The sequence below is a fragment of the Sinohyriopsis cumingii genome, chromosome 9 (genome assembly GCF_028554795.1).
Source record: "Sinohyriopsis cumingii isolate HCF-2022 chromosome 9, ASM2855479v2, whole genome shotgun sequence".
In the NCBI taxonomy this organism is placed as follows: domain Eukaryota; kingdom Metazoa; phylum Mollusca; class Bivalvia; order Unionida; family Unionidae; genus Sinohyriopsis; species Sinohyriopsis cumingii.
In genome coordinates this window covers 19,837,744-19,849,803 of record NC_142969.1, presented here as the reverse complement: position 1 = coordinate 19,849,803, position 12,060 = coordinate 19,837,744, and the positions used below count along the sequence as shown (strand labels likewise).

The window sequence follows — 12,060 nt, the reverse complement described above, 5'->3', positions numbered from 1 at the left end:
CATTATATAGACCATGGTCATTACATTTAAATATGTATTATTTTTACAGACCATGGGTATTACATTTAAAGATGTATGATACAGACCATGGACATTAGATTTGAATATGTATTATACAGACCATGGGTATTGCATTTAAAGATGTATTATACAGATGATGGGCATTACATTTAATGATGTATTATAGAGACCAAGGGGATTACATTTAATGTATTATTTTTACAAACCATGGGCATTACATTTAATAATGTATTATACAGACCAAGGGTATACCATTTAAACATGTATTATTCTTATAGACCATGGACATTACATTTAATTATGTATTATAAAGACCATGGGCATAACATATGCATATATATTGTACGGATCATGACATTGCCTTCACTCAGTGAGGAATTAAAATCAAAAGACAATGAGAAACTACGTTATTAGGGATAAAGCCGGCTTTAATCGATTGGTAAGCAAATATTAAGCACAATCATTGATAGTGAAAGAAAGAATATTGCTATTTGCATACAAATGACACAAGCATTATTTTCACACAATCACACGTGTGTTTTCTATGATTATTTTGTTAGCAGATGCAGTGCCCTAAAGGCATGTAATCCACGTATTATTCAACGACAAGATTGGGGGAACTTTGTAAGATATTAATTTAGTCTTTAAACATACCTTAGTGTTGATGAAATTCTTCATTTTTATTTACAAAATGTATTGGTTCATGTTTAGGAGTAACAAAAGATCACAACATATAGATTCAGTCACAGATCTTGTGTGTGTGTGTGTGTGTGTGTTCCGACAGAAAAGAATTAATGCTTGATATAATCCAGTACCAAACGTGTATCATTCGCATTGTCTGTATCATATGAAGTGGTAATTTACAAAACACTCCATATAATGGATCCATATTTGCATATTTCTCAACTTTCAAAATATTTCTGAAGAATTTAAAATGATCATGTCCCTTGCTTTGTTTATGGTGACATACCCATTATTCTGCACTGTAATGAATTACAGAACTGAATGACGAATAAAATAGGCTACATCTATCTACGACTGGTTCAGGCAGATCATATAAAAGGTGATGCAAGCTTTTTTTTTCCAAAATGTAATGTATCCACTTAAACAGTTTTATATTCTAAATAATCCTCCATTTTGAAAAATCCAAAATGTTTGCAAGAATCATTAGCGTGGAATAGATTTGTTTCTGCATAATACAGCAATGCTCAATATTTTGGTATTGCCAGTTTTCACCTGTAAAGAGGATCGGAATAAACTTTTAAAATTCTCCCAGATAATCATTTAACCTGACAGTTGACTGTGTTATTCTGAGTGATTTCGAAATGCACATTCAATCCATAAAAAATACTATACAACGAAGCATGGTAGAATTAATGCTGACTGCAGATTGTTGTCTTTAAAACCCAGCCTGACCTGGTTTGCTCACTGTGTTCATTTACACACTGCCTATGCACAAGTACACATAGACACGCATTTCAGTCTACAGAGATAGAGAACAAGACGTACAAAATGAACAGATGGCAATCCATTCCGATACGTAGGTTAGAAAACAATAACTCGTAAGAAAAAACAAAATCATGTAGATTATGATATTTGGGTAGACAAATGGGCATTCATAGACTTATAAATAATAGCACACAAATTGTAAAGAGAGGCCGAACAATGGACACCATGTACGTAAATTAATTTACCTTCTGCATGACTGATCTATCCCATTTCTGGTCATGTTTTGTATCATTTTCACGTGTGGAAGTAGTTTATATAGATGAAATGGAATTACGAAATACAGAATACAAGAGATACAAGTATTGTGTAGGTGAAATTCCATTAATCAAGTATTAAAGTGGATTAAATGTAAAGATATTTCAGATAAATCAACGGAGAACTACATACGAATGTGGACAAATATTAAAAAGAGGATCAATGCATTAATACCAGCACAAAATGAACAATGTCATAAACTGTTTATGTAGTAAAAGCTAAAACTACATCGCAGCTAAATGGAATTTTGATTTTCAAAGCAAATGTACGACGTCTTATTCTCGTCCTACAACTCAATTGTATGTTATAATGAACCTTGATTTTCCAATTTAGTTTAAGGCGATACAAATTTGCTATATTGAAACTGTTTTTCTTACACATAAGTGAACTAAGTCTCTTGTAGAATACCGCCTTATTAAACTAGAGTCTACAAGTTTTGTTCCGCCTATTTTTTTGTATTTTTTTTTTTTTTTGCAATTCTTAAACCTACTTCGTTACCGTATTTTCACCACTCTTCCGGTTTATTCGGTGATTTTTTTGGTACCACAGTTATATCATTTGTCATCTCATTTTATTCTAGAAATAACATTTTTGTACAACGATAATGGAGCTTACGCTACGGTAGTAAGCGCTGGAACTTGAATGTCTGGACGTTTTTCGGTGTTTTTAAATTATCTCGTTTTATCAAAACAATGGTAATGTTAGCAATTTTTACTATGCTTGGTCGCTGTCAGTATCCTTTACTACAGATAAAAACTATTTCTCATTTATCAAAACTTGAACAGGGTGCATATACCATGTTCTATAGCTCTATGCATCATACTCTGACATGATATATTATAGCGGAGAGTTGTAGACAGCTACATGGCACGTTTAACCGGGCAATAAAGCGTGGGACTTTGGTTATCTCCCGCCTCCCACAATATATGCATTACATGAAATAACTCACCTGACTGATACCTGTGATTTCATATCACCATATTCACCCATTATAAATACTCAATAAATCAAACCAACCAATCAATTATTTCTAAATGTTAGATTTATTAACAGGTTTAGAACCCTAGAAATCAATATCACGGTATGCCTAATACAAATATTGACATTAAGGAATGTCATTTATATAGATAGCATTTTTTTAATATCCGAAGTCGTTTTCATCTCCGCCATGCTCGAACAAAAAACAGTCTCAAAAAGCTCATGTGTTGGCTATATTTTAAATCTAGGCATAGACTAGACAAACAATCCAGTCGCCTTGATCTTTCTAGTTCATGATCTTGGTAAGTGTGATTTGTCTACAAGGTGCAGCGACCCTCTTCTTCACACCATAGTAAACGTGTATTGCAGCTCGCATTTGAATGACAGGTTTGCTTCGTAATGCCATCTGGATCTTAATCCTCTCTGTTCTCTAGAAAACCGTTCGACCTTGCTTGTAAACATACTTTATGATCAAGAGTTTGAATTTGGATGACAGATCTGTCGTTGTCATAAACATATAATGTTATGTTATGACCAACATTTAAATATAAGGTTTACTTCTACATTGACATCCACAGTCAACCATATTTATATCCGTTTTTAAAATTGTCTTCTATCAGTTGACCTTATGGAACATTGAGTAGACAATGTTCTGCAGTGTCCAACTTAGAGTAAAATTTCCTCTCTACAAGTACAATTTATGTAGAATTTGCTTGAAATTTATCTTGATAAGACCATGTTTGGTCTTTTTGTTTTCTATGTCATTCCTTTTATGCGCCCTTCAATAGCATTATTTTCAGACGATGTGTATAAGAAGCAAATATGGCAGAATAATAATAATAAGAAGAAGAAGAAGAAGGAGAAGAAGAGGAAAGAAGGAGAAGTGGTTGTTGTTGTTGTCATGGGGTTTAACGCCATTTTTCAGCACACGATAGGCTATGCATGGCGGCCAGTATTAATGGTGGAGGAAGAACCCGGGAAATTAATGGAGGAGGAGGAGTAAGATGAGGAATATAGTAAATAATTTTTTTATGTTCTGATCATCGCCAAACAGGAACCTAGGTCATAATTAAGGATTGTGTTCATGTAAGGAATCAAGTGATGTTGAACTGGAAAGTGAAAGCATTATGAAATTCTCGCTCTAACTTAGCAGTGTCATTGACAATTCAAATTGTTATGGTAGCAAGAATATCTGATCCGAATATTCTTTACCGGCATCATGGTTGACGTGAGCAGACACACGTCATTGTTACGTTACCTTTTCACCCACTGTGTCACTTATGGGCCTAACCTTTTTGCACATTTTACATTGATCATAAATACCCATAGTACTAATATTAGTATCTCCACTTCATGGGCGGGGTACGAACACGAGTCAGTATGTATCAACGGAGAATCCGGGCGTAATTTACTGAACGAAATTAGACAGTCCTTTTATTTGATGCAGAATAGCTGCATATCACTGTAGAAAAAGCGTAAAAATACCTCGACCGTCTGTATCCGATAGTTTCGTTTGGATCAACCACCATATTAGTTCAGTTGCTAACTACTTCCGTTTTCAGCCTCGTTTTTTGTGTGCTATATAAGGCCACTGCTGCCTTATTTGGAAACATAAACAGACCTTGTATTTATAGTATGCATTGAATAATGTTAAACTGATATGAAAAAACTGTTGGTATTTACTTGTATGATACACATTAGATAAGATAGATATGATATGCTAAGTTCGGACTTTAGTAACGCTTCAGTTCCGTAGAACTACAAACTACAACTACAAACATACAATCTGTTGCATTTGTTAGTTCATCACAAGCTTTAATGGCATTGGTTGACATGTTTCAAGTGATTTCGTGATCGTATCACCGTCTATTTTTCGCCGCCTCCAACAAAATAGTCCAGAATACCAAGGGTTCCAGTTAAGAGTCCCAGGAAAAATGATACAACGGTCAGGGCGAAGGCGATGTGATAATGCTTATAAGACAAGAACGATTCCCCGACATACACTGCAAATGCTATCAAGGCACAAAAAGCTGAAACAAAAATTGAAGTTAACTAAATTTATTGAGTTATAGGATAAAAGGAAATGAATGAAATATATGTCGACACTGGAGTTTTAATCACTTAAAATGATTGTAGTATTAATGTTTTAAGGAATTCAGAACATGATCTAAATATTTTTTTCTGTTCTTGAACTAATAATACTTGTTACGTAATAGTACTTGTTTCGTAGCAATATTTGTTATTATATGCTCATTTTTTTCCCCCGTTAACTTTACATTGTCATAATTGTGCAGTATTACCCGATACTGAACCCGCGCGCCAATACACATATAGCATTCACGTGCATAAAGGAACTACTTTCTACTGTAAACAAACACCGGACGCAGACGCCAGCACTTTTGATTTGTAAACGAATCATGTACACTCGCGTAAGAGGCGCTTTACGTTGTGGTTGTTTAAATTTATTTCTGAATGAACTAAAACAGATGTTTCGTGGACTGCCACATACCAGCTGCTTTGGCACATTCCGCGTTGATACAATGTTTCGGATTTAGGCTAGCTACAGTATACAACACACGCAAGAAAATGTCCTTACAAATAACATACAAGTGACAAGTCGTATACTGTCTTCTTTAGCTGGTGATAAGAATGGCAAAAAATATACTTAACAGTTTTGAATCCTGAATTTGCTCAAAATGTACTTTCTTAGTTCAGCAAATCCGAATTACATGAGCCATGTCATAGGTTCTCAATCTTGATTACACATTTCAAAATTGTACTGTAGTTTCGATGACAAGTGCAATTACATCCTCCTTACTGCATTCAAAATGAAATAAGCATTAATTTCCATAGCGTCTTTTTGATAATTGCAATTTAAAGACTTCATATTTTCCCCACATAATAATTTCAAACATTCAACGACAGTAACAGAAACACATTTGCAGATGTCATCACGCTTCTCCCTATCTTATTCAATCCCATGTATTTCATGTGGAATTGTCACATACAAATCCGGTCCATAACCACGAAATTTCGTTGAATCGAAAAAAAAAATGTAAAAAAAAATCTATTCATTCCAGATCAAATGGAAAAGTTGTTGCAATTCACATTCATTCACAATATGACTCCAAATTTCAATTTAACTAGACAAGCCATCTTCTTTCGAAAGTTATGTCGAGCGCGCGACTAAGTTCAAATTTATCTGGTCGGAGTTACGTGCGCAGTAATAATGTTGTTTTTGTGTAATGATGAATATGCGCTTGTGTATTTAGTTTGGAATACGGCATACATTCATTTACCTTGTTTCTTGTAGTGTATTTTGTTTATATAATTAATCATTAGGTAGAATAAAAAAATGAGCATATAATAAAACGGTGACTGCATTTGTATGGGAAAATATGAACTCGTTTTGTTGCATGGGTATACTTCACTCCCAAGGTCGTGCAGTATTCCATCCAAAAAACTCGTTCATATTTTCCCATACAAATGCAGTAACCTATAATTACGTCATCATACTTGTTACGTATACAACAAATGTTGTACGGTAACTTTCGATTATAAGCTGGTTGCTTGACATCTCGTTTGAATGTAATTCGAAATCAACACAACGTAATGCACGACTGTATAACTGGCTCACTAAAGGCACTGAAATCCAGTTTGAATATCGCTCTGGTAAAAAAATAAAATATCGATAAATTCATTAAAACAGCTGCATTGTATACGTTGGCTTCTACTTCAGAAATGAATTAGACGTAGCATCAAGCAGGTAACATGGTTCGTTGAACTATCATTCTAGCAATCATATGTTTTCTTTGCATACTGTATTTTGTAATTAATTCCATCAATAAATGACTTCTATTTCACAAAGACAACTAATTATTGTATTTTTGGATTTGAGTCCTAATACTGCTTTATGGCATAATATTCTAATAGAAGATGGAGAAAAAAAAACCAAGTGAAATAATTAACTTGGACGTTAGAAGCTAAGTAAATATATTTCTGTTTTCAGACTCTTGTATGTTAATGTATAGTCCATACAGATGTGTTACATCTAAACAACAAGAAAGCATGCAGTACGTTGCTTCTACTAAAATTCAAAGGTATGCGTGAACAGGCTCTTTCAGAAAGGCATTCCCCAGGATATATCTGTATTATTTCTGTTCTTGTTTTCCATCAAGCATTTAGCCCCAACAGAACTTACCTCCAGCAAAGCTAAGACAGACGGCTACGAGGTACACTGATTTCTTGCCTGACATAAAAAACACAAAGACGATGACGAAAACTAGCGCCATCAGGAAGAACAGCCATGACAGAATCGAGAAGGCCCTTACAGCACGGAACCAGCGTAAAAAGGACTCTGAAAGAAAGCAGATGGGAAAGAATAATATCGATGCTACAGAAAACCTTAGAATAAATATAGTTTATTGGAAATGCACATGTTACAGCGTATACAACGAGGACGCACAAGTAAAATTCCCCTTCTGCTATATACAGATCAAACAAATGTATTCATTGGCGGACACTTGAGAATAATTTCTTCATTGCTTAATAAATAATATGTATATTGTATCCTTTTCAAGGACACAGATAAAGTTTACCATCGACCTTAAACCCACCTTACCGCTCTAAATGAACATTCATTTTGTCTGAATAAAGACTGGTGATAATTCAATATTCTCATCAATATCATATACATTGTATGCTACAAAAACTAGTGTAAACTAGTGTAAATGGTGAAAATAATGACGAAAACTGGAAGCCTAAACGGATTTTTCAGTGACGTGTCTCTTGTCGTACTACCTAAGGTAGGAGGATGCATCAGACTGATGTTCATAATCAAGCCATGATGACAAGGAACGTACGAATGTCTATGTATGACCATCTGTCGAACTGACTTTCATTTCAATATTAGTTTTAAACGACAATACCAATGATCATCAGCAACAGCATTAACAACAAGATTACTTCCAAACGTCACGAGACTGAATTCATTGTTCGGAATACTCTCTAACAGCAAGATTACTTCCATAAGGTACGAGACAGAATTCATTGTTCGGAACACTCTCTAGCAGCAAGAACGCGCAAAACCGCATTGTGTCACCGACAGGTAAAGAAGCAAGATATAAGCACGAAATTATCAAGTCAAGAAATGACTGATTAAGTAATCGTTTAAAAACAACTTTTAATTATGAGAATACATTTAATAGAAATGTGAATCATCGAAAACTGTTATGTAATACAACGTGCAACATAAAGACCTGTTATTCTATAGGGACCTTGGGTATTATGGCAAATTGAAATACGTACAGTTTCAAATCACCTGTGCAGCTTGAAAAGTATCAAATGTACATCAGACCTAGTTTAGACGGATTAAAAAATTTTTACGTTTTATATGGACAATTTCAGTTTTGCTTCCATGTTAATAAGATTGATGACAAAAGTTTGAAAAATGCATTCACATTGTCGGTATCATTTTCACCTTTGCTGGTCAAAACACATTACTAGGCACGAAATATAAGCAGACAATCAGCTTCTTAATATATGCTTATTTTCTGACATTTGTATGTACCTGGAGATATGTGTCCGCCATTTTGGTAGTCTACTTTATTAAATATTGTTATGAAAAGAATAGCAATTTGTTATATACTGTAAATGGGAAATACAAATGAAAATGGTATTGCATATAACTGACAAAGTGATTGATTTAATTAATTAATTTATTCGCCTTTTTATCAATATTTATGTTATTTCAAACACATTTAGTTTTTACTTAACAGTTCTTCTCAAACTTTCTAACGAAAGGATTTCCTACCAAATGACAGAAAGCGTTATCATGGGCTTTAAGAACAATTTCAAGCTTAAATGTCAAATTTAAAAATATTTTGTGTGTACTCTATCCATCTAGATCTTATAAAGCAATAGTGGTGCAGTAAACACTTATCTAATTAATAGTTTTCAAATTTATTATTGTCGTTATCAATGCCGTCATAAACGTCATAATCGTTGTCAGTTTTTGACGTAGGCAGTTTTGTTTATTTGAAATTGTCACCTTTATCGTCATTATCGACGTCATCAGCAATAATAGCACCAACAAGATCGACAATATCTTTCACGTTATTTTCTTTGTTGTAAACTTTAATTTGCCATACCTGGGAGAACGTTGTCTTTGATGTTCTCGCATTTTTTAACGCCGTCCTGGTAGTAGCAATCATCCCAGAGACCACCGAAGTTCTTTAAACCGAAGATAGAATCTGTTGAATGCCAGTAAGGAATAGCAAATCCAATCAAATCGATGACGAAACAAAATATCAGTAAACCGAACACGATCTTACACAGGAGGGTCGTGTCGCCGAAACCCATTCTAACACCTTGCAGTATTCTAGTTATATTTGGCAAGCGGAGTACTTTGTGCAAATCAGACACAGCCTGTGGATAATTAAATGGCAGATTAGATTTGATTGTAAACTCCAAGGTTCACTTATTATTCACTTATTATATTATATTATATTATATTATATTATATTATATTATATTATATTATATTATATTATATTTGTTTTCTCAGTAATTATCACCTGGAGCTAAACATCATTAAAAATGTAATTGTCACAGTATACGATGTTATTCAAGACTTCGACCAATCTAAGAACAATATAGATTGATCTGTATAAATAAAATATCACTTCTTCCTTCCAAAACCAAATCTAGAATGATACATGTAGTATCCGGGTTACGACTTACTTAATTCAAAATGCCTTACGTTTGGTCACCATATTTGTCAATCCGTGATGTGTATTGTTTTTCTCTCCATGGAAACGTTCTGGTTTTCTTTAGTGAGCCTGTTACATTTATGGAGCACACCAGTAAAAGGCAGTATAACTATATGCCTTAAAGACGCATATCCAACGACAAAAAAGTGAATTAAATATACAGTCGGGGATTAAACTGACTCAAAGTTTTAATGAGGTAGATATATAGCTGCAAGTAGCAATTTTGGCCTTTCCTACTTAAATTGTTCGCAAAAGGTATATTGACATTCAGGTGCAATGATATTTTTGCACTTTACGTGTTTTCTATATCGTGCATGGTTGTTACCAACTCGAACATTTTCACTATTTCTCAATTCATAAGTAGTTGTAGATGTCAAAAATAGAACCTTTCGTAGAAACCATATGGCTGGATTTGCGTGATTGCAATATAAATGTTATAGTAATTTGTGGATTCCAACGGAGTCAGTATGTGAATAAACGTGTAACATAATATTGGTAGCACCTTCAATATAAAGTAGAGGCGGATTGTGTACAACGCTAATCTTTTATAAACAAGATCCCAGACATAACGGAGATCTGACAGGTACCAACACAAGATCGTGTTCTGAAAAACATTCTAATTCCCTGTTTATCTATTGGTAGTATACTGTTAAAGCAATATATTTCAATTAATGAGTCATCGTAAGCAACCATGTGATCTGAATGATGTCATTAACTTTCTGCAGTATGATAGCTGTAATTTAATTTGTGAAATACACGGTCAACAGAAAATCAGCTCGTTTATGTAACTCTGAAACTACTTACACGCAGGTAGATTTGGATTTAATCGAAAGTTGTGCAATGCATACTTTCGTTGTTGATGTTCATTGGACCCAAACGCTAACAACACGTAATTAATGTAACAAAGTACATGAGATAATGTTTCACTCACATATTTAGAATAGGTGGTTTCCAAATTGTACAGACATGTTAATATAAAATGACAAACATTATTCATTCACTATTTGGTTGCTTGTATATGCATAAGTTACATCATTATTAGTTTAGCATAATAAATTAAAACAGCAGGCGGAATGATTTCGAAGAAAAAAAATCATGCTATTTGCAATTAATGTCCGGTTTGCTGAGGAAGAGAACCGTGGAAGGATGAGAGATTCTTTGAATCATACTTGACTGAATAAAGGAAAAATGCAAAGAAAACTCAAAAAATGACATAAATTTTATGAGAAAGTCTAATGCGTAACGTATACTTCTATTTGAATTTGTCCAGATCGAGTTATGGGTCATAATTATTGATTCTTTATTTTCCATCATAAAAAGTTCCCCCTCGACCTCTTGCACCCAGATTTAAAAACAAGGGTATTCCATACAAAAAAGACACTTATCGGATATTAGCAACGCAGCTAGGGTAAATTCAATTAGAAGACATAATAACGACATGTATATTTGTATCAACGTTGACAGTTTTCATCTTGCAAATATTTCACTGTTTCGTAATTTAAAAAAGTATTAACGAATATCAAATAACATTGTTTATTTGCGCAATATACAGTATGTAAGAGAGAAAGAGAGAGAGAGAGAGATATCGCAATCGCTTGGTTCATACAATGTGACTGTACTCAGTATACCTAATGCTGTGTTGACATATATCATTACGAGTAATTAGATACAGTACCATAATTAAGTACTGTTTCAGAGAATCAAAGATATTTAATAATACATTTCTGAAAAAATGTTAAAATATTCATTTAACTTTGCGCAAACATTGCAAATACCGGGCAAACGATGTAACAAATGTATTTTTTTTCACTCTCAAGTCAAGAGGTGAGTGACACAAAACTTTAATTTAGTATATTTAAAGAAGAGATTTTCTCTTCATCGGTTAAATGAATATTCACTGAAAAATGTTTAATTAATCTTCAAACATTTACTGAAATGCAAGCTTCATTATGTACTATAATTTATGCAGAAAAATAGTGATAATATTATAATATATTACATAACTTTATACATTATTTAGCACAATATTAAAATGTCTTTATACTGGTCCCTGATTTTCCAGTTTTCTTGGTTATGTCATATGTTTGAATTTTTTGGACAGTGACATATTGCCACTATATCAAGAATAAACATTATTATCATTATTAATATTATCATTAATATTATTATTATTATTAGTAGTAGTAGTAGTTTTATTATTATTATTATTATTATAGCGAGAGAAAGAGATGCTTATATATTTAGTACACGCACGTATGTAAACGTGCATGTATTTACGTACTTAAGTCGGTAAACATCTATTCATCTCGTTGTCGGGAAGCGTGCCTTTGGATTTCATCATAAATGTTCTATGTTCACACCTACTTATTTTGTTGGAACTTAGCTCATAGTGGCTCATTAAGTTATACTGTGTATAACAAACTCATTTAGAACAGATTTTATCTATCGTTTTATAAACCACGCCCACGGTGTGCCCAAAAAAAATGTATAGGTTTACTTTTTTATGCATCATTCCTTCTGAATAATA

The 12,060-nt window shown here is 33.4% G+C and overlaps 1 protein-coding gene across 4 annotated transcripts in view; it reads right to left on the bottom strand.

Annotated features, from left to right (window-relative positions):
- Nucleotides 1-428: 428 nt before the first annotated feature.
- Nucleotides 429-12,060, bottom strand: part of LOC149791350 (uncharacterized) — a 28,193-nt gene continuing 16,561 nt past the window's right edge. The window contains exons 1-4 of one of the 4 annotated variants that reach the window (XM_089969894.1): nt 9,524-10,348; nt 8,913-9,014; nt 6,965-7,120; nt 429-4,793 (exon numbers count right to left, since the gene is read on the bottom strand). In XM_089969894.1, the coding sequence (XP_089826020.1) occupies nt 4,630-4,793; nt 6,965-7,120; nt 8,913-9,014; nt 9,524-9,536 (435 nt within the window). In that variant the 5' untranslated portion in view covers nt 9,537-10,348 and the 3' untranslated portion in view covers nt 429-4,629. Of the gene's footprint in view, nt 4,794-6,964; nt 7,121-8,912; nt 9,190-9,504; nt 10,349-12,060 lie in introns of those variants that run through there. The other 3 variants (XM_089969893.1, XM_089969892.1, XM_089969891.1) reach the window with 3 other exon arrangements.